A 24,663-nucleotide genomic window follows, 5' to 3' on the forward strand; every position below is an offset into this window, starting at 1 on the left:
CTTCCAACCCAAACCAATCTATGACTCTATATTGTAAAAAAATTATACTGCAACTGTGCTTATTCAAACTATGCTAATCACCTTTACCCAACACACACACACACACTTTAAAAACCTTCTAACAGAACATGAACTTGTAAAATAATATTTTATTTTTTTTGGAAAATGTACAGGTTTGACCAGCAGTTAATATCTGTTTATTATACAGTGAGGCAGACTACAGTTTTGAATGCAACAGACATATTCTAGAATAAAGATTCAGGTCTTACAGCTGAAATGAAGATACAAGAAAGAAAGGAAACAGTAAGTTTTATTTTCCTTGTGGGCCTTTTAGGGTGGTCTATTTTTTTTTTTTAAACTGAACAGCATCTTGGTTATGACTGGAGTAGTAGTGAGAAAAAAAAACTGAATGACAGATTTTTCCAAGTGGTACAAACACACAGGAACAGCCTATTTTAATTTAATATAAAATACTGCAGTCCCATTTGTATCAGTTCTAAATTGTTGAAATTAACGATCAAATGCTCTGTCGAAACTTCGCTTCTGGCCTCTGCTTCTGAATCTATTTCTACCAGAGCCACCCCGCCGCCCACCTCTGGAGCTTGAGAAGCTTCGGCCATTTCCTCCACTTCCTCCTCCTCCTCGCTGTGATTCTACTAACTCAGGTAATTCAGTCGCCACGCACAAACGCCATTGTTTTGAATCTTCCCATTTTGCCTATTGAAATAAAGTCAGACATAGCAAGTTAAATCTAGGAATGCAAATACAAGGTATTTCGTTATTATCAAATTTGCTCAATTGAAAAGGTAAAAATGTGAGCTAATATAGGGGATTTCAGTTCTAACTAAAGTGGTCAATGCTGGTTTCAAAATTTTAAGCTTCAGAGCTACAGCTGTCTGAGTATGCCTGAGATACTAAAGAACAGAACTGAAACCCACCTCAGAGCTTTATAGAGCAACCTCATCAGTAAAATCACCACCTTTCATTTATTAAAAATACCACTGTAACTGAACACAAACCCACACCCTGCCCTGAACTCCCCTCTAATCCAGAACCCAGCGTTGCTTTTAGAGTCAATGAATGCTAGGGCATATGGGTGTAGAGATACACTAAGGGAGAAAGACATGAAGAAAAGTCTAGAAGAAGGAATTCTGGCATGGGGAATACTAATTCTGCCAAGCAAAAACCTGGAATTCACTTTTATGTGGAGAGAATCCTAGGTGAAAGAAGGGGAGACAAGGAACAGAAAAAAAAGAGGATTTTATAGTGTAACAAAATTTGCTGCCTACAAAGATTAATCCAGCAGCAGTAACAAGGGGTGTATTTGTTCACACCACCACGCTTCTCGGTGCAAAAGTTTCAAGCAACAGATTTTTGGGGACAAGGGAATTCTTTACAAGAGGAACTCTATATGCTCATTCCATTCTTCAATTCCTTCAAAGCTATCCCTTTTGCTGCTACGAAAGGCAGCATACAGGTTGCTTAATGTTTTCCAGCCAGCCAGTTTTATCTACAGTCTGCTGTAAAGAGAAATTTCAATGAACGTACCTCTATTTCCTTTTGGTCTGCTGCAGGAATATCAAAGCACACACCCTAAAAAGAAAGGGTAATTTTAATGGATACAAGTCTAGCCTTTAAATCAACTGAAAACAAACCAAATGAAACAAAAAGAAAGTAAAAAAACCACAAACAAAAACCCCACAACCCAGACCCTACAAATCTGTGTACTAGAACAGTTTTACATTTCAAAGTGCTTTTTAATAGAAACTTAATATATTTTAAAGTCTTTGAACACTCAGAAATATTGCATCAGTATTTCTCAGGAAACCTCTACTTCCTTAAACTTTTCCTCAGATATACACCTTTTTCTTTCCTCTGCATAGCTAATACTTCAAATTCATATTTTCTTCATTTTAACAAGAAGGTTATAATCCTTTCCATCCTGAACTGTGGTCTCCTGGCTTCTCTATTGCCCATTTTGTAAATTCTTTCAAACCAGAAGTTTTATCTATAGTAGGAAACTATACACCCAGTAAACTGAATATTTAGGTTCAGACTAAAAATCTGAAGTTAATACTACTTGAATGATAAAATACAATACATAAGTCACGCTTTAAAATGCCATTCGTTGTCTGAATAAGCAGTCTGGATAGAAAGAATTACATATCTGAAATAAGAAAAGCCATTCTTAGTGTTCCATGTATCAAATACAGAACAACGCTTGAGTAAACAGAGTAAATGGATGGAGCCAATCAGCAATAATCCCTGACAACTTTCAAAAGCAGGAAATATAAATTCCTTGTTCTCTGTGACACCACAAATAATCCTGTATGATCACACAGTTTCATGTTTCTGAAAATGCACACAAATTCTGAGACAAGAAGAGTGAAGTTAAGCACTTTTTCTTAAAATAACGGTATCTCAGTGAGCTTTGCTACAATTGTTGCACCATTGTTAAATACGAGACTCAAAAAGTAACTTTCTGATCTTTCAGGTAACAGGACTATAAGGGACATGCACTATCAAAACTGACCTAAGAAACCCTGTTCTGTGTTCTGTCACTAAAGCAGTCAGCACAGTTCATACCTTTTACCTGTTGGGCTATCATATATTGCATTCTACTACCTCTTTAGCATGTCAGTGGAGCAGAGCCTTAAACCCCTTAGATACCCAACCCTAATAAAACAGACTGAGGCCCACCCTTCTACCAGTCATGACCTTATCAACAAAGCATGGTACAGGGGAAATTCTTGAGAAAAGGCTACAACCAGAAGAGCTCAGTAGCAGAGATACAAAAAACCTTACCATTTTTCCCTTGAGGAAACACATTCTGTTCACCTTCCTATCAACATCGTCACCTAACAGTTCTCGCAGTTTTCGCCAAGCATAGCTCATATTGTTTATTTCTTCTGAACAGCTTAGTATCATTGTAACAAATCCCTAAAGAGTAAAAAATGGGACATGCTCCATTAAGTGAGAGGAATATGCTTCAGCACATCTATCAGACACAAGAAACCTGCCAATTTACAGTACATTAACTAACTTTTCAAGTAGATACCGTTACAAGGGAGTAAGTATATTTATAGCCACTATATTCTTGCTTTTAACTATACTATTAGTTACTAGTGGCATAAGTACAGTTCTCATAAATAAAATCATGACGAGACATAATTATTTAAACAACATAGAGGCATATTTTTTTTCTTTGTGGGAAGTTTTTTTCAGATTTCAGACAAATGTTAAGCCATACACCCTTACCGCATCCGAGTTCAGCAGGGAGCGCTGTTCAATGGAAGTAGCACCTGAAATATGAGCTAGAGCTGCAGCTAGAGCATTAACTGGTCCCTTTTCTTCTATTAGAAACCGAGCAGATTCTTTGAAATACTCAATAGCAGTTTGAGGAACAGAATCCAGACACCTAAGAAAGAAAAAAAAAAGACAAAAAAAATATATACACACACATACACTAGTATTTACTAGGCTCTGGAACAGAAGAAAAAAACAGCAGTTCAAGATTTTAAGAGTGATCAGTCCAAAGAGTTCAGAGAGACAGTAAAGAGCAACCCAAACAGCCCTTCTGAACTAAGGCAGCAGTAAGACATGACAAGGTTGAGTCACAGAACACACCTGATGGCATCTTTGCTGGAAGCCTTTATTATATCAGTTGCAGTAGGAACACCAACACGCTTGAATGTAATGCCCTGAAATTTAAAAAGCAAAATGCAGATGAAACTTGCACACTATAAATAATTCAGTTCTAAAGAAACAGTACTGGACTCCAATGAAACAAGCATTTAAATCTATCACTTCTGTTCTTTTCAACATTTAACTCCCACCTTTTGCTAGTGAAAATTAGAAGGTTAAGTTTACAGGGAAATGGGTAACACTTAAACATCTTTTGTTTGCACTATGTCATCAGTTTAAATGATGCAGTGACCTTAAACTGAAATAAATAGAGACTATTTGGGCAGATTATGGGTGGGAGGAGGGATGGGGTAGAAGGGAGGGGGAGAAGTCTACAAATTCCAAATTATTAATTTTAGTCTGGTTTATATGTATTTAAGTACAACTTACGCAGCCTTTCCAAACATAAGTCTAAGTTTTTTTTATGTGCCGAGACAAAAACATCTCATCCCAACTGAATACCTAATTGGCAAGAAAAAGTACTATATGGAAAAGCGCACAAAGTGCAAAACCTCTAGTAACAGTTCTTAGTAAAGCTACATATATGCAAATCACTGATCAAACAGTAAGCCAGGGTGAACACTGAAATCCTGCTGGGTTTCTCTCATTGCCACAGGTACATTCTTACTGGCATTTGCTGAAAATGTGGGCATAAAACCCTGCAGCACATTCCCTGCTCCACAACTGACCATGTTACCAAAACTCTGCCAGGTAACTGAACCTCAACCAGCTGCTTTATAAGCTGTATTCTGTAACTGAACTACTGAATAAAACATGAAGATTTTACATGCTGTTTACATGCTACATTACATCTGAGTGCTCAGAAGAGAACTATACTTTACCGCTTTCTGTTCCACGTATCTTAACTGATGTTCTTCCTTTCGCTGATAAAAACAGATACAGATCCCAGTCCGTCCTGCTCGACCTGTACGTCCAGAGCGATGGATATAGGACTCCACATCCTTCAAAATGAATAGCCTTATGACTTATCTAATTTATTGTAGTTTAATCAATTAACTGTATTTGCATAACTTAGTAGAAGCTATTGCAGATCAGCCTGAACAATACACAGTAACCGCATCAGAGAATGAAATAAACATTGTTTCACTGAAGTAAAATTAACAAGCTTTTCTATAGCCCTCTAAAAATCACAATTTAAAAGCCAAAACCATGAGCATGAGTCAAACATGGATAAACTAAGTCTTGTTTTGGCATCACCACAGAGAATATGAAGGAAAAAAAAACAACCAACCCTACACCAAACCGTTTTGAGTGTGTATACCCCCATAACAATCCCACTCACCCTCCTGCACATCAACTTGATTATGGTTATTGAGATATTAACAGTGAATTCACTAAAAAACTACCTTGTTTCTTTTAAACCCTAACTTCAGCCAATGTTCTCACCATTGGGGTCTCCTCCTCATCTATGTCCCTACTTAATGAATTGTTCTTGCAAGGCAAAGTCTTATTTACTTCCCACTGCTTCCAGACTTGCAATCACCACACATGACACTGAAGGGAGAGGCTCTGGACAGCCTCAGAAAAGGTACTTCAAGGAGACCATTTTTAAACATACTAGGCACTGATGCACTCTGAAAAAAATGCCCTAAGAAACTTCTGTATACCAGGACATTTCTTACCCTTAAATGCAACAATAAACTCTGTGTGGTGAATACCATATGTGGTGAGTGCATATACTACTTGAAAAGAAGACTACAAATTATTACAAAAGCACGCAGTATAACCATATCCTACCTTCGGTGGTGAGCTTTGTACAACCAGGTCAACTTCAGGGATATCTAAGCCACGGGCAGCTACATTGGTTGCAACCAGAACTTTAAATGTACCATTTCTAAAACCTTTCAGTGTGATCTCTCTTTGCTTCTGAGGAATGTCACCATGCAATGACTGGCAATCCTGAAAAAACAGTATTATTATAGGACTGTACTAAAATCCAAGATAGTGCTCCATTTTACAGTCAGTTTTGGGTACAATACCTGATATTTGATAGATACTGTATGGCAAGATACAGAAGAACTGAATTAACAGAGTTTATAGTTTAGTTGTCTGACAATATTTACTCAGTACTTCTTATTCATATACTTCAAAGACCTTTAACAAAGGTAGGAAAAAAGAATCGCAACATCTGTCTTATGTCCACCTCTAATTACTGTGACATATGAAAACAACTATGCCCTAACTTGCCATCCACACAATCTCTGCAAAGCTTAGCTGTTTCAAAATAGCCATCAACAATTTTCTCAGGCCGCCTTAGTATTATTTAGATATCTTTTCCAAAAGTGTCGATTCTTAATCCCCCTTAACATATTAATTTCCCCTACTACCAATTAAAGGATTAAAATACAAGTGATCATGAAAAAAAAAAAAAAAGACCTCTCCAAAAACCCCAAACTCACAACTACTACAGCTTCCAAGACAATTTCATTTTAATCTAAACATTCTGAAAGTCCTGTATCACAGCAGTAACAAGTATGTAGACCAAACATCCAAAAATTGGTTTCTCCTCCACTTGACATTTCACAGTTTGCCTGCAGATGACCACCATGTTTTCCACATGTAAACAGAGAATTATTTGAAAAAATACTAACTCAATGCTAGGGTCAACACAGAATTCAGAAAGTCTTTTTCAGTTTTGGATTAATGCCAGCTGCTAAATGGAATAGCCACATTTCTATTACTGAGTATTAATATGCTAAAAGAGAAACATCAAAATAATTTCCTTTTCTTACATGCCAAGAACCAAGTTCTGCATTGCCTATGCAAGACTTGACAACTTAACACTATCAGTAACAGAATAAGACTCCACACTCAGGTTTAGCTGCTACTGAGGTCATCCAGGAGTATGGGAGAAACATTCATGAACACAGTTGTAAGCAGATGAAAAAGCTCCTCCTATCCCTGGGAACATAATGCTATACTGTTTTCTAGACATAACTCATCTCCTCAACAAAAGTACATCTGGAAAAAAATAGTTGCTGTGGTACCACCACCAAAATCAAGCATGCAGTGCTTGAGTGTCGCTATACATCATAAGCATTGCACCACCTCACCAGCAAGTTATTTTCCACCAGTGCCATACCACGAATCTCAGGAATACACTAGAAGTTGTTCACAAGAGATGGCAGGTTGAATTCTTGCTGTGTATGCATCTTTAAACTCTTTGTAACAGCTAATAAACATCTTAATACAACCTCTGTTATATTACAGCTCTAAAACCTAATCTGCCCCCTCCCCCCGGACAACACTAGTTAATGTCAGTGTCACAGCTCAGTAACCACTAATCCACTACCATCACCTGTTATCCTAGTAGTTCTCTAAGTCTAACACCACTTTTTAATCCAAAACAGTCCTCTCTACATAAAATTCACAACTGCTTCACTTAATGTCAGTGAGAACTCTCCCTTTAAGAAAAAAATCCCAGTATCTGTTAGCGCAGCCTAGTCCTGAAGACTATAATGCTGTAAATCTTTCAACCAGGCTGTTTGGGGTTTTTAAAAGGTTCTTTTTGGCAGTTTGAAACTACCTGACTACCTGCAAAAGCCTGCCTTACCACTCTAGAAACCTCTCTTTAAAGCTTACTCAGCATAGGTCTGGTATCAACGTAGGGTCGATGCATCTCTGACAGGTTTTGTTACTTAATACAGATGATAAAATACCTGTTTGATCGAAGCATTCAGAGCCAGTTCATTTGCCTCTTTTTTGGTCTCACAAAAGACAATGGTCCTCCCATAGCTGCCACTGTAGACCTGAATGACATCTCCAATAACAGCGGCTCTCTGAGACCAGTGACACTCTATTGCCAAATGCTACAGAAAAAAATTCCAGTGTTTAGTTTACATAAAAACACGAGATTTTTTTTTTTTAAATACATTTGAAACTGTAAAATTCAGAGATACTAAAGAGTTACACAGTTTCCCAATGGGCAAAAAATGCTAACTCATGTTACTGGAACATGCAAAGTCCATAAGATTCTTATATCCACCAGAATTAGTCTAACATTAAGAAAAATAATTACAGTAAGAGATAAAAAAATAAAGATGACAGTCTGCAAATCACTTTTTTAAAGCAAGGAAAACAGGAAATATTCCATTTCCGTGGAGAACAGTCAAGGTGCAAGATTTTGTCACAGTTCTATCAACTAAAACTTTAGGTCAGATGAAGCAAAACAAATAAATGCAGTGTGTTAAAAGCTTTTTTGCAAGCACAAGATGAACATTCTTTCAATCCCACTGACACAATTACATCTCCTGTTTATCTGTCAAAGTAACCACTAAGCAAGACTTAAGCAAAAACAATTATCAAGTAAAGATCATAGAATGGTTAGGGTTGGAAAGAACCTTTAGATCATCTAGTTCCAACCCCCCTGCCATGGGCAGGAACACCTCACACTAAACCATATCACCCAAGGCCTTGTCCAACCTGGTCTTGAACACTGCCAGAGATGGAGCATTCACAACCTCCCTGGGCAACCTATTCCAGTGCCTCACCACCCTAACAGGAAAGACTGTATTCCTTGTTAAGAGTATTTACTGCACAACAAAGGCCTAGTGAAGTGAGATACCACAGAAGTCTGAAAAAATCTCCTATATACAGAATAGCAGGAGTTGACTGTGAAGTCCCTGGCAATTTAAAAGAGCCAGGCTAATGTTAATGTGTGCCTTTGGATTCCAACTTGGGTAAATTCAGATACCACTTTTCTCTGAAAACCAACAATATGGTAACTGAATCCTCTCTCCGAGATGTCTATATGATTATCAGATGCTATGAGAAGAGAGAGCCTAAACCAAGAAACAGCTGCTTAAAAGTAATTCTCAAACCAGCTTTCAACATCATTCCAATGATGTACCTTAGGATGGGATTACCATTTGTAGCACAAAGAAAAAGGGAGAAGGCCTGAAAACATTTCACATTAGATTGATTACTCACTTCTACTGTTGTAGCAGCCTTCTGAGTTCTTTTCCCAATAAGGTCAATCTGTTCATATCTAGACTTCATGTATTTCTTAGCCACATCATACACCCAATGTGGGCAAGTTGCAGAGAACAGCAGTGTCTGGGGATTGTCCTCAGAATCTTAAAACACAGAACAATGTTTCACAAACTTGCTATGTTTCACATTACAGAAATATACAATTTTTTTCATGGGTTATTAAAAATATGAGGTTAAATACCAGTGTATATAAAATAAAGAAGGCAATTCTTTTTAAACATATACATTACCAACATCTGGAGAAAAAAAAAAACACAACTCCAGAAAGTCTGAATATTTCCAAGATAACAAAAGAAGTTACTGTGACCAAAAAAAAACAGTCTATTTTCAAGCAGTGAAAAGGGTAAAAAGCTTCTAATTCCTTTTAAATGGAAGAAGTCCAAATACAACTTTATAGATAAGTGTCAATGAAAGTTAAAATCCACTACCTAGGGATCTGTATATAACCTTTGCAAAGGTCTTATGAATGATTACCACTTTCACAACATTTCATCATGTACTGTGTTCACAGTACATTTCCTATGATATACAGTATTCAGTCATTTCTTAACAAAGACACCTTCAGAAAAACATAACTGAATTTAGCGGACTTAATTATTACTAACATTTCCTACTATTTGTTTAACTATTGAGATTACCCTTCTTGTATGCAACACGTAAAATGTCTTCCACTTGCTCAGCAAATCCCATGTCCAGCATCTGGTCAACTTCATCAAGTACAACATGTTTCACTTTGGTAAGGTCCAGCTTGCCATTCTGAAGATGGTCCTTGATTCGCCCAGGTGTCCCAACCAAAATGTCAATGCCACTTCTCATGAGATCAACTGATAACCAGGAAAGAGCAGAAGAGGAGTTAGCAGTGAAAACAGGGAGCTCTCTCTACATTAGAAACACATGGTATCTAAGTAATAACGAAACAGCTTTTTGAACCACTTGTAAGTACTCTCCTTAAAAATGCAAGCAAGAACAAATGATGAACAGCAGGAGAAAATTTGGGAGAGAGAAGAAACAAGAACAAACTGATAAGGTAAAAATTGTACTGCTTTCTGAAAGAAAGATTACCCATGTCCCTTTCCTCTCCTTGTGATTTAAATAAAATGGCAAACAACGAGCTTCTTTTAACATGCTTTGGAAATAATTAGCTCTTCCCAAATTGTCTACCTTAACTGGAAACTTTAAAAACACAAAAACAAAACTAAACTACCCCGCTCTATGTATCTCACTACCCACATTACCAAAATCACTTCCTTGCCTGAAGTTCTGCATGGAAAAACAACCTTAATGTCTCAAGATACATTACAATGAAAGATCTTGATTCTCATTCCTGCTCTCACCTGCCTTGTTTACAACCATAGCCATCAAGACAGTAAATTATGCTGTTACAATAAAGAATTTCTTCTCCACTTTGTAAATCCTCCAGATATCCTGTATTACAGCTCTAAGACTAATTATTTTTTAAAGAAAAAAAGTGCTTAATAAGTGCCTAAACCCTAATATTGTGTATACACACAGCATAATCTTTTCCAGTTTAAGGTACATGAGTAGACAAGGAACACAAGAATGTAATTGAGAGCTATTATTATTTCTCACCGTAAGAAGAGCTGAGCTACTGAATTTCCCCATGAATACCAGTTCTTGAGTTAAAAAGTGCATGTGTGAAAGGACTCAACTGCAGTTCTCAAATATTTCAGTAAATAAACATTTCAATTATTACAGATAAGTGTCACTTACTTTGTCCATTGTATGGAGTTCCTCCATAAAAACAAGCTACTGTTAGCTTTTTTGTGATGTCCTTGAAATCTTTGGCAACCTGGTTTGCCAACTCTCTTGTTGGGCAAAGAACCAGTACCTAGAGAGAATGCAAACAGTTGTTCTCTTACTATGGCTTTTGCAAGAAACCAAGAGACTGCTAATCATTAGTTTAGGTCTGACCATTTACATAATTGAACAAAAAAAAAAACCACCTGGTTTAAACAGTTATCTAAGTAAAGATTAGAGAAACACACTGCCTAAGTCTCTTGTAACGTCATTAATCTCCTTCACATACTCATTTAGGATAGGCAGACTTCTTTTTAAATTAGATAGGAACTTAAATTGTATTCAACTTTAGTTCTTAGATCGGCTACAGGTTTGCTTCTACATAATCATATGCTGTTCGAGTGTAAGACTAAAGGATCTGGGTAATAAGTTTTTTTTACACATGTTCAGTAATGCTTTACAGTCCTGCAAGAAGGTGTAAGAGACATAAACTGTCTCAGTTTCACTATGATTTAGGGAAACATAAGTTCAGTCTGCCAAGCTGTTTTTCAGCATGGTTCTGGAGCCTGTGCTGATATTCCTATAGAAATAACCAAGGAACCATCCTCTCTTCCAATATATAGGCTTCACCACAGATGTTTTAACTAATTTAACATGTGATTGCAGTACTAAAACCCAGCTTCAGTGGCTTGACAAATAGAATCTTAAAATCCTTATCCTGTTACTTCTTTCGCATTGAAACCTGTGACAAAAAAAGGAAACAGAAGCTTTCTGGGGTCTAGCGAGGCCTGAAAACTGTTAAAGACTTGCGACTCCCTCAAAGAAAGCTCTCCCTTCTCTGCAAGACTGTGCTAAAATCTAGAGTCAGCATTCTGTCAGCCAACATGATGGGCAGATGCAAACAGAACAACTAGGACTAGTTTTGGAATGAGTTTCAGTTAGGTTATGTGTGACAAGATGAAATAAACCTACAAAACACTTCCTCTACTGAAGATACGATAAGCTTTAGCCTATCTGGTTTTGGAAGGCATCGTAAGAATCTGGTGGAAAAAAACCCACACTTGGTATTCCCTAACAGAATGCAGACAGCTCATAATAACCTGTATTCTCTGGAGCAGAAGCTTCCATATCTGGTGCTGGTTCTAGTGAAAACTAAGTCCTCTCACTATCTACATGTTTAAACAAAGTAGACAGCTTTTATCAACCAGAAAAAGCCACTAATCCATTACTAATCTGGGAGAAAAACAAGTATCCAGTAAGCACTGGACCAGAACAGGTAAGGTGATTGAACAAAATTAAATAGGAACATGTTGAAAACTTGTAGGTTCAGTCTCCTTGTAAGCAGAAAAAGGAACTGACAAGTGGATAGAGCTATTGTATTCTTTACTCTTGACCAGATGATAAGAGGCAACACATGATGCAGGCAAACCCAAACAAACGCAGCTTTCAAATAATCTTTAACGTAGATTGCCCTATATCTTCACAAACTTTAAGAACTTTTCCAGTGGGTCAAAAATCTGAATCAATTGGACATAAGACAAAGCAAAATTAGCATTCTACCTAAGCAATTACCTTTGGTGAACGGCCCCTTCTTCTTTCCTGTGAGTCTCCCTGAAGCTTTTCAATTAAAGGAATAGCAAAAGAGAATGTTTTCCCTGTTCCAGTTCGTGCTTGAGCAATTACGTCTTTGCCAGAATATACTGGGTTGAAGGTCTTCACTTGCACAGGAAACAGGTAGGTCACTCCTCGAGCTGTGACAATTTCAACAGACTTCCTTAATACAATAATTTTACAAGTGTTCTGTCATGCTTTTCAGAGAAAATTATCCCAACCAGAACTTCCATCAACTCCAAAGTAAATGAGGACTATATCATAACCTCCACTGACTTCCTGAATCACAGAGGTCATCTGTAAAGAGTGCTCCATTTTATTCTCCCACTTCATACCACTAGGCATAGTGCTTGCTGGGACAGATGAAGTTACTAACCTTTAATGAAAGCCTTTACATACTGTGGCTTTATTTATGTAATACTCCCCACCTATCTACAAAAATCTCTTCCTTTCAAATAAAAACATGTGAAAAGCACTTCTGTTCATCTCTTAATTCATACTAAGTTATGCAGAAACTACTGTCAAAGATTCTAAATATAACTTTTTCCTTTACTCACACTGAAGTAACTTTTAATTGAAAAAATTTTGCACAGAATAATTTTTTGTTGATCTTATGTCATTCAAAATTCTACTGTAAAGGCGGAATCGGGCAAAACTGCATACAGAAAAGTCTGTTCAAAACATATTTAGAGTAGGCAATCAATATGCCTTCTGTAGAGCTTCTGTGCTTACATACACAAAAGCAGAGCACATCTCAAAGCTCATTGATTAAGTTGCACATAAAAACACATGACAAAGATAATTTACTTTCTGTGGTGACATTATGCCAAGAAATTTACCTTGAAGAAGCTGCACAGTCCCTTTGGAAATAGAAAAATTGGAGAAAGCACCCTCTTTCTGTTCTTCAGTCACCTCCTGTAGATAAAAAAATAAATCAGATAACATTCCCTGTGAATATCATATGACCATTAGAAAACCCAAGGTAATGGCACAGACACCGGCATCATACCAAGGGTCAAATTTTCAGTGACAGTGTCACGGCTGCAGCTGAAAAGCTTTCTGTTTTACTTACTATCATATGTCAAAGTTAGACAAAAGTGACCTGCAATTTAAGACTGTTTCGTACCTAACGGCATATCCCTATAAATGCAAAACACCCAAATTAAAACTCTGAAAAATCTTAATTAAATTTTAAGATTCTATTTTTAATTAATTACCAATGGCCTAACAGAATATGCAAGTATCAGGCTTGATATCCAGCCTATTTCCTACTTCCCAATTAATATATGACAGTGATTTACAGACACAGCAATTGACCCCCAAAAGAATAACATTACAAGGTAAAGCAAACACACCCACTATTAGCTGGTAATGGATCTCTTCTATATAAGTTTTAACAGCACAGGGATTAAAATGCTGAGCATGAGAAAACAGCGCTAACCCTGGAGGCTACAGATGCTTTGAGAAACATCAATTGTAACTGCAGACAACACCAAAAGGCTGCAGAACATTCAGGTATAAAAAACTAAATCAGTAGTTTTACCTGCTCTGGCTCACTGTCACCACCACCACTTGATGTTTCACTTGAATTACTGTGCCGTTTTTTGTGGCTGGATTTATTGTTTAAGGTAGGTAATTTTGCATTCTCTGGGCTTTCTTCTCTCGTATGACCATTTTGTTTAACTCCACTCCTTGATTTCTTGAGTTTAGGGGGATCAATGTCATCCTCCGACTGCTCGCTGTCATCCGTCTGAGTCTTTCTTCTCCGAGATTTGTCATGGCGCTTGGATTTCTTCTCTTTTTTCTCCTTCTGGGAAGGCACAGAGCAACACGGCGATAAATGAAAACACATGCGCATGATCCAAGAGACACGAAACAGAGAAGACGTTGCAACAGAGTTAAACTAAAATTCGATGCTCGAGTTATGGATGGGGCGGGGCTCGCATAAAGCAACAGATCCCCTCCTGCCCCGGCGCAGGTGCCACCAGGAGGCATTTTACTGACCACGAGACACCCTGGTCTTTTCCCCGCTCAAGAGTGCACCCGAAAGCGTCCCCCGGGCCGATGCGCGACGAGGAGGGCCACACGCCTGTTCCAGCACACCCGCCACCCCCGGCGGGGCGGTGCCGACACGAGACGAAGGCCACGGCCCAGCACCACAGGCCTTGCAGCCTTCCCAGGAAGCCCCGCCGCGCACATGGCCGCCCAGCCGGCCGACCCGGCGCGCACGGCGGCCGCACCGCGCAGACCCGCCCCGGCCCACGCCACTAGGAAAACGCTACCGACGCAAGACCCGAGGGACGCGAGTCCCAGCACGCAGGCGAGGCGGTGTGGCCAGGCCGTACCCGGCAACGGAAGACCTCGGAACCCTCCCCGGTACCTTGCGCCGCCGGCGGCTGCTCTCTATGGCTGACTCGCTGTCCATAGGGCACTCGGGATCCGACTCGGTCCCGCTGCTGTTGCTAAACCGGGCGGCTTCAGGCATCTCCGCTCGCCGGCAGCCGCGCCGCGCTACGCCACGCTGCCGCCACCGACCGCCTAGTGACAGAAAAAGAACCCACCCCCTGTCCCAGCAACCCAAGGCAGGGCCACGCCGATCAACCGCTGCCCGGCAGCCAATAGCCTGCCGCCCCCGACGCCAGACTACAACACCCAGCATGCCTCGGGGCTCCCCCCTCCCGACTTCAAGATCCATCGTGCCCTGCGTCCGTGAGGCGGTGGAACTTGTGGCGGGTCCGCGCGGTCGGCGTGAGGTAAGCGCCATGACTTTCAGGATCCGGCCGCATGGGCATCACCTGGCGGCTTTCCACCGGGACTCGCGGTATGCTGAGCTCCCGATATGCGTGTAAGCTCCTGGGAGGAGTTTTATCAAGGGAGCGGAAAAGCTGCGGGCAGGTTCTGTTAGCGTGAGCGGCTGAAGGAGGAGAGCTGCTGGAGAACGGGGAAGACAACGGTACAGGTGTGACTGAGATCGGACGAGAGAGAGCTCTGCAGGGCTCGGTTCTGCTCGGCGCCGCCCCAGTCAGCACCGACGCAGTTTCTTCCACTTAACAGCCAGAGGCACCGTCTTTAAACGAAGTCTCCAGTAGCTTTGAAAACTGCTAACTACAACTTCAGTCTTCCGGCTCCGTAACTACTGGTTTTTAGTACTGAAAGAGCCTAAGGTAGTCGATAACTGTATGACCAAATACCTCCCCAGGATTTGAGAGGACCGCCAGTCTTTGGTGATTAGCAGCGTGAAACCACCACAGTCTGCTCTTAGCTACAGGAATAAATCGGGGTTAAGAAGTCAAAATTAGTCTTCTAAACTAAAAGCTGTACAAGTGATACTGACAGGTGCCAAGATGTTATTTTCTTAGGAAAAGCAAAGTGGTAGTCAAGAGCAGATCAGGAGCGTGCAGGACCACAGCAGGTTTTCTTTCAAAGCAATGCCACTGACCTTACTGCTGTCTCCTGCACCAGCGTTTTCATTCATAAAGACTAAATCCTTCTTGCCTGATATAAACACCAAGTAGATTCAGGAGGACAGTTAAGATTTCTTCAGGGCACAGTGAGAGAACTTCAGGATTGTAATGAGTTGCTCAGGGAGGTTGGGAGCGCTCCATCCCTGGCGGTGTTCAAGGCCAGGTTGGACAGAGCCTTGGCTGACATGGTTTAGTGGGAGATGTCCCTGTCCACGGCAGGGGGATTGGAACTAGATGATTTTAAGGTGCTTTCCAACCCTAACTATTCTATGATTCAAGGAACTTTTGTAGTAATAAGGTGCTTGCCGATCTAGTCGTTTGCCCTGTTTTTTGAACAGGGAAGAGGGTGTGTGGTGTTATTTCTGTGGCACAAGTAAGAAACACTTTTTAAGAATTACACTGTAAAACAGTCCTATCCAGCTGATACATTGCCTATTAGAGCAGCACATACACTTTCCAGGTTAATAGTGTGATCTGAATGAAGTATATCGGTTCTCATTTTTATTATCACAGGAATGCAAAAAACTGATTAAAGATGAGAACAACAGAAATATACATTAACTCTCTAAATATTATGGTTAAAAGTTTTGGCTAACAGCTTTGATTTAGAGACAGCTTCACAGGTGTGACTAATGGCATTTACAGTATAGTTAGTGTTATAAATGGAAAGTTCACATATCTTATTTAAAAAAAATCAAATATTTATGACTAGAGTTATCTGAAGCAAGGATTTTTGTTGCAATTATCCTTCTGCTTTGTCCTCCTCTTTGCATTAGTATTTATGCTTTTAGAATTTGGCAGGAAGCTTCATCTTCTTTCCAGTCCATCTAAAATAACAGAATTATTAGACATCAGACTTCACATGCTAAAAATAAACTGAGTTGGCTTAACTTCTGCTACCTCAGATGGCATCAATATGAACAATCAAAATGACCCTTTGAAATACATTTTGCTAAATGAATTTACCCATCAGATTTCAAGTGTTACATTCAATTAGTACACTAGAAGTATGCTTGAAAGAGTTCACAGTCCGAAGCTGCTTAAGGGAAAAAAAAGCCAAAACCCAGCCAGCAGAATTCCTTTAAAAATTCTAGTATATGATTTGTTCCCTCATATACTAGCTGCTCAAGGGGACAGCAGATATGAGAATACAAATGGTATAATTACATTTAAAGTCTTTTAAGATCCTAAGAATATGTGATGTTAATAATAAAAAAAAAGGATATGATTTTTCCCTCACAGCATTTAGAGTTAACAGTTTTGTAGGTCTTTTCCACATGCAACAGTTGTTTCATACATAATTGTTTCATAATTGTTTTCTATTAGGCGATTTTCCAAGTATAGTTACAGGCAAAATGTACCCTGTGAAAGGAAGCAGAAGCTTCTAGCCCAAGTGATGGGCACATTCTCCTGTCTGTTGTGAGCAAGTTGAATGTTATTTTGTCCTTTAAATTTCGATTGAACACCTCTATAAAGCACTTTTAATTCTTCATCTATATAACAATATCCATAATTTCATATGGCAAGATCAATGTGGGCTGAACCTGTCTGCTAGCAGGAGTTTATCAATCACATGTTTAATAGTGAGTTTATCAATCATCATGTTTCTTAATATTTCTGCAGTTGGCCATCTCCATCTGCAAGGCAGAGCTCATACTATTTTCTTGCCTCCTAAAAACAAATCCAGGATATAAACAACAGCATTTGTATTGCTGATTTAGGAATGTACATGTAAAAAGACATGGTAAAACTATACAGTTCCAATATTCTGGGACATAACAGTGGAGTTTTTAAAGATAATAAGATTTGGGGGGGGGGGGGGGGGATGGGCTTGTGATTTACAGCAATGTTTCTGCCAAAATCTGAATGTTAATTTGAAGATAAAACATCTAATATGGTTACATGTGTTTTCTTACCTTGGGGAGTCAATTCCACTGTCTCCTGTAATGCTGTGGTTTTCTGTCCTTTCTGACTGTTTCTGTCCAGGTATCACAGTACATGCATTCTTAAAACACAGATCTTTTCTTCCCAAAAGGTTTCTCATTTCTTTGATCTGTGAGCCCAAAGCACAACATGCCACCTCTTCGCCCATCTCATAGATGAAGTTCTGCAAAGTGTCAGCATCTGAGTCAGCCTCATCAGTGTGTCTGAAATCTGCTACAGCTGAAGCTTTTGGACATTCAGCAAGGCTAGTTTCTTCTTCCTTTCTGTGACCTATCGGAAGAACCTGACTGCATAAACAACTTTCTGCCATAAAATCTGGTTTTGGATACTCTTTTGAGCCATTGATTGATTTTGCAAAAGTAGCGCTTTCCTCATATCCGTGGTCTCCAGAGTGACGTTTAGTTACAGGTGTGTCATACTGGATGGGATAAGTATTAATCTCACAGTTTTTTAGGGACATAGCTGTACCCACCTTTTGTGCAGCTTTGATCCAGTCTCTTATATCTGAAAAAGCATGGCCAGGAGGCAGGTGACGTGGTTCCTTGCCTTCAGAATTGTCATCCAGATGTAATGTGTTGCATTTGTCACCATCATCTGCTTTTTCATACAGAAGATGGCAGTTACCAGTAAATCCATCACTTTCCAGCTTTGTTGATCCAGGGTGGCTGGCACAATCATATTTAAACATAAGTTCATTCTTTTTACCAGTCTTTTGTCTGTATTTCACACCAGGTTTTTTTACCAGGTTAATGTTGGCTGTATAATTTGAAAGGCGGACATTTTGAAATTCATTTGCTGTTTGATCTAATAACTCACATACAGTGTCAGCTTTGCATCTGCAATGCTCATCTTTCAGATGTAATGAAAATTTTGCATCTTCTTTGCACTCACCATTTCCTTCAGTGTAGGAGTGAAGGGATGTTTTATTATCCCCAGGATTTTTTTTTACTGATCTTCTGTAGATATTTTTTTCCAAAATATTACTCTCCAGGAAGTATTTGTTTGTATTATCTTTTTGCAAAGTACTGCCTTGTGGATGACTAAAGTTTTTACTAAAACTGTCTTTCTTTAGTTGGAGAGAAGACTTATTATCATGTGGTTTGCTTTGCTTAGCTTTGTCAGCCTGTGTCTTTGTAGCCAGCTGTTCGGTTTCATGGTCAAAGGTTTTTGAGGAGTCCAAAGACTGTGGCCTTTGTAGAGCCCTTTCTTGTTTTTGAGTCCTGGACTTCAGCTGACTATTCAGAGTACCTTTGTGCCCTTTTGCATTAAGGTTGCATCTCCATGACAGACCCTGAAAAGGGTTCTTAATTTGTTTTTTATATATGACATGGGATGCCACTGCTACATCATATGGCTGCTGGTTTCCAATAGGCAGCAAAAAGTTGTCTTCCAGTTTCTGATTTTGAGATGTTAGCTCATGTATGTGAGATGTCCTGTTTCTTCTGCTAATTTGCTTCTCTTTCTTTGATTTTGTTTTCCTGGTCTGTTTTGCTGTTTTATTTTGTGTCTTTTGAACACAATCTTTTGAAAGATGGTTTAGCCTGACTATTGACACTTCAGCCGAGGTACCCTTACTGATACAATTTTTCTGCTCCTCAGACTTCTGCATTAATATTGTGTGTTTAATCAAATTATCAACTGTAAGAACGGGGTTAATACGCTTGATGATTTCATGTTCAACATCACGTGGAATATTATCTAAGTCATCTTCATCCCTGACTGGCCACTCCTTGGGAGGAAACTGGGCTGAAAAAGTGGAATACTCCTCCTTACGTTTTTGTTTTCTAGAAGCACTTCTCCAGAAAAGGCTAAGGCCAAACCTTTTGCTTTTTGTTTTCTGTTTCACAGATGTCAGTGATTTGATGGTGTCCCAGAAATAGTTTTCAGCAGATGCGGAGATCCCTTGAGTTTGAATTGAAGGCCTCAGTTCACTGCAGCTTTTCTTACATCCTCCTTTACAGTCATAGTTCACTAGCTGAACGTGTCTTTTATCACAGAGCATATTCTGGTCAGGGAAACAATGGCAGGATCTATAACAGGATACTGTAGGAATGTTTTCTTTCACTAGGTCTGCACAGAGCCCAATGTTTACGAGGTAAGTGATGGAAGATGATGAACAGCAACAACTGTCCTCCAATGTGACTCTTCTATTGTCTTCCTTGGCATCATTTCTGATAAAGTATGTGTTGGGAGTCACAATGAAGTATCCTTCTCCTGTATGATAGATTTTCCTTTCTTTAATTAGAGTACCAAGGATATTATATAAGATATTGTGGGAGGGGACTGCAATGCCTGCAATAAAGACACAGATATTTCAAATCATAAATATGTTTTCAAATAAAATGGGAGCTGGCCAAAAAGTAACTTATTTACAACAGATCTGAAAGGAACTAAACATGAAATACCCAATGTATTTAGTGTACAGGATTCCAGAAGAGGCTAGATACTGAGCTGGCAATTGAAGTTTGAGTAGGGCATGCTCAATTTCAACATGAAAGTGTCCAGAATCACCAAACAAAAGGCAGGTTTTTTTTTTTTTTTTTTAATACATCAGTACTCTGCTGAGCTTCCAGAGCCAGCAATTGTTGTTGTACCTTGCAGAACAGGGATAGATCCACTCTGCAGCAGTGTTTACACATGGAGGCCGCAAAGGCTGCCTCGTGTCTCGGAGCCAGTACAGGCTGCAGCTTCTCGGACAGTCAGATGAGGGCAGCACAGAAACATCAGCCAGCCAGGGGCTCTGGTAGGTGCAGTGCTGCCGGTGTCCTCCCAAGGACTGGTCTGTAAAGCCCTTTTTAACTCTGCCGCGGCCATTCCTCACGGATAAGGCAAAGTCACCTGAGGAGGAAGGTAGAGGCCAGCTGTGTTTCTGGTTGTTACTGCAGCACTGCTGTGGTGGACCTTAGGAAGTTCTCCTTTGAATGAGCAACACTGCTCTCTTTGCATCTGTGAAAACATAGCAAGAAATACGCTCTCTCCCTACAAACTTTTGGGTGCGCTGCTTCTGGCTGATCTAAAAATGCTAGTTTGTGGTTTCTCAGTGTACATACGGACTACATCATGTGCCTGGCAGGGTTCTGAGGCACTTAATGGGGTTGCATTAACATTTTTCCCACTACTGAAAATGTGTACCAGATCAATCTGTATGTAATGTCTGCAGAGCTATAAGATTAAGAAGATTCAAAAGAGGAAGCTCAGTATCAAACAAAGCAGCCTCCTGCAGAGGGCCATAATGAGCCTTTATGAAGTCTCATATACACATGTACACACACACTTCAACATTGCAGATCTAAGGGAAACTGAACATTTTTCAGATTTAAACCATAGCATTTAAGGGAAGGTGCTTGTACCCCATCGGAAGATAATTACATTTAGTGTAAGTAATTTGATTTTGTGAAGGGACTGAAATTTGAAACGAAAACCTGAATTTGAGGCTGGTTGGTTTTCTTTGATAGCAAATACCAGATGTAGACTCCTACGCAGTCCCTTTGCTGCTAAAGTCAGCTACGTTCCCGTCTCTTAAAGGGGGATTCAACGTCTTTGTGATCTGACACACAGTGTCTTTTGTGCTGCTCCATATCTGGCACATAATACTTCATCTTTGCTTTTCCACCCTCTAGAAAGTGCATACTCTCAACATACTACTGCATTCAGTTCCCTCTTATTTTCAAAGACGATTCATTAAAATCTGTAAAAAGGATTACATTCAAGACAATGTTAGTGATGCTCATGCATGTGTTCTGCCAGTTGCCTGTTAATTTATATTCTTTCGTATTGTCAGCTTTGCTTGTAAACATTCAGTGATCACTTGCCCAATACCAGTCAATACATTCCATCTTGATGATACAGTCACTTTTAAAAGGAAGGAGAAACGAGCATATCACCTGGATAATTTTTCACTAGCTGGTCTGTTAAAGTTTCCTGCGTGACCATCACAAGATCCACATTCATGTCTGATATGGTACGGCATATTCTTTCTGCCAGAGAAATGGAGTGTGACTGCGACAGAGGATTCATGAGAACAGGCGTCACATCACCTGAAGAAGGAGGGGAAAAAATATATATTGTTTTGGGTGGCATAGTGTTTAATTTTTTTCTGTTAACCGTGACAGATTTTCACTGAAGATTTCTTGTATTTCTTCAGAAGAAACACCTTATGCTCAGCTAATTTTTTGGGGGAAATTACTCAGGAATATTTAAAAGAGAAGGGAAATGGTACTGGCATTTTTCAAGTGCCTTTGTAAAAAGGAAACGGATACCTTAAGCATGTTAGTTTGGTAAATTCTAGCTTAAAGCATCATTTAGCTTAATAAACTGGGAGCTGAGAGAGATGTTTCTGATGAGTGCCGACTTTTTAGAAGATGGGTTACATATAAAACCGTAACAGAATCTGTATTTTCCAATTAGCTAGTGAAAAAGGTAAGTGTCCAGTAATATAAGTACAAACCCTTGTCACCAAATCAGAATGCAGAGGATGGGGGGGGGGGGGGGGGAAGAACAGCAACAGGCTTTGTCCCTTTCTTGAATAGAAATGGTAAAAATTCCAAATTTTTGACTGCACTCTAGAACTAGAAATTATCTACTAAACTGGACAGAGGGCAAAAACTTGTTAAAATTGCATGCATTTTTTAGGCTACATCACCTCTTCTGGTGAGAGACAGACAGTAATATTGCCCCTTTTCTGCATGGTGAAAGCAGAAGCTCGGAGGAGCTGAGAGGGTGGCCCAGCTCCCCCTGCAGTAACTGCAGCCCCAGCCCAGAGGGATGAAAAGGGTCTGTCTTAGTCCTTCGTCTCAGCTCTCTCATCCATAAATCACAAAGGTAAACACTGCCCTTCTCCCCTTTGCAAGATGGAAAGGCCAATAAGAGCAAGCCTAGCAAGAACCTCTGAAATGGCTTCAGCAAATGATGTAGGAAAACCTGAAATAAGTATTTTCCCTGAAAGCTGATGACAAAGAACAAAGCAGGGACTCACCTGAAGCCTGTGCCATACAGTGGGACAATGACCTCATACAACTTCTTGGACTGAAAAAAAAAAATATAAAAGCTTTCTTCTATGTTTTTAATGGAACGATGGTCTGTTCGTGCTGCCTGGCAGTGATCTGTGTTTCCATGCTCTGTGTTGCACAGAAAGCCCTCAGCTGCCAGATGAGGCAGGAGGCAGCAGGGACTCCTGGTTACTTCACAAGGCAAAAACTAGTGTTAAACGCTAACAGTAATTTTCCTGCAAGTACAAAGTGACATTTTAGATTAAGTGATTTTCACGTTTAACTAAACTGCTATTGGGTAGTCTGCAACCTGGTATTTATCCTTGAGACAGAAAACACCAGCACAAACATTTATCCGAGTAAATGAATTAAGCAACAGCACTTTGAGGAGCTTAAATTGCTCTTGACCTTTGTTTTACAATCGCTGCTATGCTCAACAAAAAGCACTCAGAAAAAGTGGTGGCATAGAGTTCCCCCAGTGCTGTTGCTAAGATACTCCTAGCAGGTGCAGAAACCATTGCAAGCTTTCTTTTTTTTATGTGAAAAGTTTATCAGCATTCAGCAGTAACTCTCGTTAATAGTTTGCTGTCTAAAGTCTTTCCTGTAGGCACACCATGCTGCTGTCAGTTTTACTATTTGTTCCTGCAGAGCACCAAACGCTAAGGAAACATCACCAATTATAATCAAAATGTATGTATTATTGTTGCTATTATTATTATCATCATCATCATCTTGCTATCACTGCATCTGTCTTGCAACCTCGCATCCCATGTCTCCATGCAGGAAGGTCCTTTCAGAATAATATTTAAAACAAAGCATTAAGCAAAAGCTAGCATGATACTGAAAAATAACCCACCCCACTAAAATGGTGTTCAAAGCAAGTGTCTTTAAAATGATGGTTGCAGATCAACAATGGCAGCATACACACATGCTAACAACATGAATATTAGATATTCCTTCCTGACTTTGACATAAAATCTAAAATAGAGAAAGCAAGAATTAGATCCTTGGCAACGTTGACAAGCCATGTGGGAAAAGGCCCAGGCAGGATTCTGAAAGTGTCTCCTAATTTCTCATAAAAATTTTGTTGATTTATTTTCCATAGCTGAATAAACTGTTACAGTCACGCTTCAGATGTTCCCCCAGGCTTGATGTCAATGCATAAAAGCAACACCCTTTAGATTTGCACAGGGAACAGTCTTAAAGATTTGTGCAAGCTATGCCTCAAGACACCTGATGCAAAATCACCAAAATGCCATGTTTGTTAAAATTCTTCAGTATCCGTCCCTTTACAGCTCAAAAATGACTGCAAAAACATAATCATCTGATGAGAATCATCTTCCTAGTTTCTTCGTAGCTTTTATGAAGGCATTGCTTATGCCTATGGGTAAGATACCTGTCAAAGAGGTCAGCCTAATCCTCGTTTAAATACAGCGCAGTTCCCATTTTGTGCTCCAAAGCTCTTGCGGAATCATGTTTACCAATGCCAATCTAGGCAGCTTGCCAGTACTCATGTTATTATCCTTCAGTTTGGTTTACCCATTACCTGGACACCTGAAATCCAAGAATACCCTTTTAGAGCATGGATCAGTCACAGCGTGGGGAAGTAATCTGTAATATGAGCATTGGATAACAAAAGTCAGCACACAGAAAAGCCTCTGGGTATTCTTGACTAGCACTAAGTGATTTTTTGTTCTCTCTTTGTAATGTGAGCTTTACCATTTTTTCACTGAGTTATTTAACAATTGCAGAAGTTTTGCATCTTCTGGCTCTAAGAAAGTTTATGTACAAGTTTTATCTGGGTAAAAACCAGGCTACTCCTGGGGAAGTGAACAGAGAGGCATTTTGTTACATTACTGCTCAATTTACTTCTTAAAATACTCAGAAAAAAAAATATGTAACAAGAAAGGAGTAAGAATAAATACACCCTAAGAAAAATCAAGAATAAACTCCCTTATATATAATTCCACTTAGGTCTGCTGAGACAGAGAAGACACAGCATGTGGAAATGGAAGATTGATTTTCTGTTTTGTAGCTGGAAAGATCTATCTTGGAATTGCTTTGTATGCTTTATTAAGTTGCACATAGAAAAGATCACAAAAAATCAATCCTGTGCCTCTTTGCATGAGAGTTCTGGAATGTCTGATGAACTTCCCTTTTTGCAGAAAGGCACCAGGAAAGCCATAAGCAAGTAGAGTTCT

The 24,663-nt window shown here is 39.4% G+C and overlaps 2 protein-coding genes across 2 annotated transcripts; both read right to left on the reverse strand.

Moving 5' to 3' along the window:
• Positions 1 to 129: 129 nt before the first annotated feature.
• LOC133266521 (nucleolar RNA helicase 2-like) lies at positions 130 to 14,673 on the reverse strand. Its single transcript, XM_061447768.1, has 15 exons — positions 14,447 to 14,673; positions 13,610 to 13,876; positions 12,906 to 12,981; positions 12,028 to 12,206; positions 10,429 to 10,546; positions 9,336 to 9,521; positions 8,635 to 8,780; positions 7,365 to 7,514; positions 5,443 to 5,604; positions 4,527 to 4,646; positions 3,628 to 3,701; positions 3,259 to 3,418; positions 2,806 to 2,940; positions 1,549 to 1,593; positions 130 to 717 (listed from the first exon to the last, which is right to left on the reverse strand). Exons 1-15 carry the CDS (start codon positions 14,549 to 14,551, stop codon positions 511 to 513), a joined length of 2,130 nt encoding a protein of 709 aa, XP_061303752.1. The 5' UTR covers positions 14,552 to 14,673; the 3' UTR covers positions 130 to 510.
• A 1,549-nt stretch (positions 14,674 to 16,222) lies between these two features.
• Positions 16,223 to 21,517, reverse strand: STOX1 (storkhead box 1). Its single transcript, XM_061447780.1, has 3 exons — positions 21,359 to 21,517; positions 17,447 to 19,766; positions 16,223 to 16,357 (listed from the first exon to the last, which is right to left on the reverse strand). Exons 1-3 carry the CDS (start codon positions 21,489 to 21,491, stop codon positions 16,318 to 16,320), a joined length of 2,493 nt encoding a protein of 830 aa, XP_061303764.1. The 5' UTR covers positions 21,492 to 21,517; the 3' UTR covers positions 16,223 to 16,317.
• Between the last annotated feature and the right edge of the window lie 3,146 nt (positions 21,518 to 24,663).

The sequence above is a fragment of the Pezoporus flaviventris genome, unplaced genomic scaffold (genome assembly GCF_033815535.1).
Source record: "Pezoporus flaviventris isolate CSIRO_AGI_PZ_B2104156 unplaced genomic scaffold, CSIRO_AGI_Pfla_v1 ptg000001l, whole genome shotgun sequence".
NCBI lineage: Eukaryota > Metazoa > Chordata > Aves > Psittaciformes > Psittacidae > Pezoporus > Pezoporus flaviventris.

Excerpts from the sequence above, each read along its gene's own strand:
- LOC133266521 (XM_061447768.1), bottom strand. The coding sequence starts at position 14,551 with ATGCCTGAAGCCGCCCGGTTTAGCAACAGCAGCGGGACCGAGTCGGAT. Across the intron at positions 8,781-9,335 it reads ACGTGTTGCATACAAGAAGG|ATTCTGAGGACAATCCCCAG; the intron begins GTAATCTCAATA and ends CTGTGTTTTAAG. Across the intron at positions 1,594-2,805 it reads GTTTCCTCAAGGGAAAAATG|GGTGTGTGCTTTGATATTCC; the intron begins GTAAGGTTTTTT and ends CTTTCTTTTTAG.
- STOX1 (XM_061447780.1), bottom strand. The coding sequence starts at position 21,491 with ATGAATCCTCTGTCGCAGTCACACTCCATTTCTCTGGCAGAAAGAATA. Across the intron at positions 19,767-21,358 it reads GCTAGTGAAAAATTATCCAG|GCATTGCAGTCCCCTCCCAC; the intron begins GTGATATGCTCG and ends TCTTTATTGCAG. Across the intron at positions 16,358-17,446 it reads AGTGGAATTGACTCCCCAAG|ATGGACTGGAAAGAAGATGA; the intron begins GTAAGAAAACAC and ends CTGTTATTTTAG.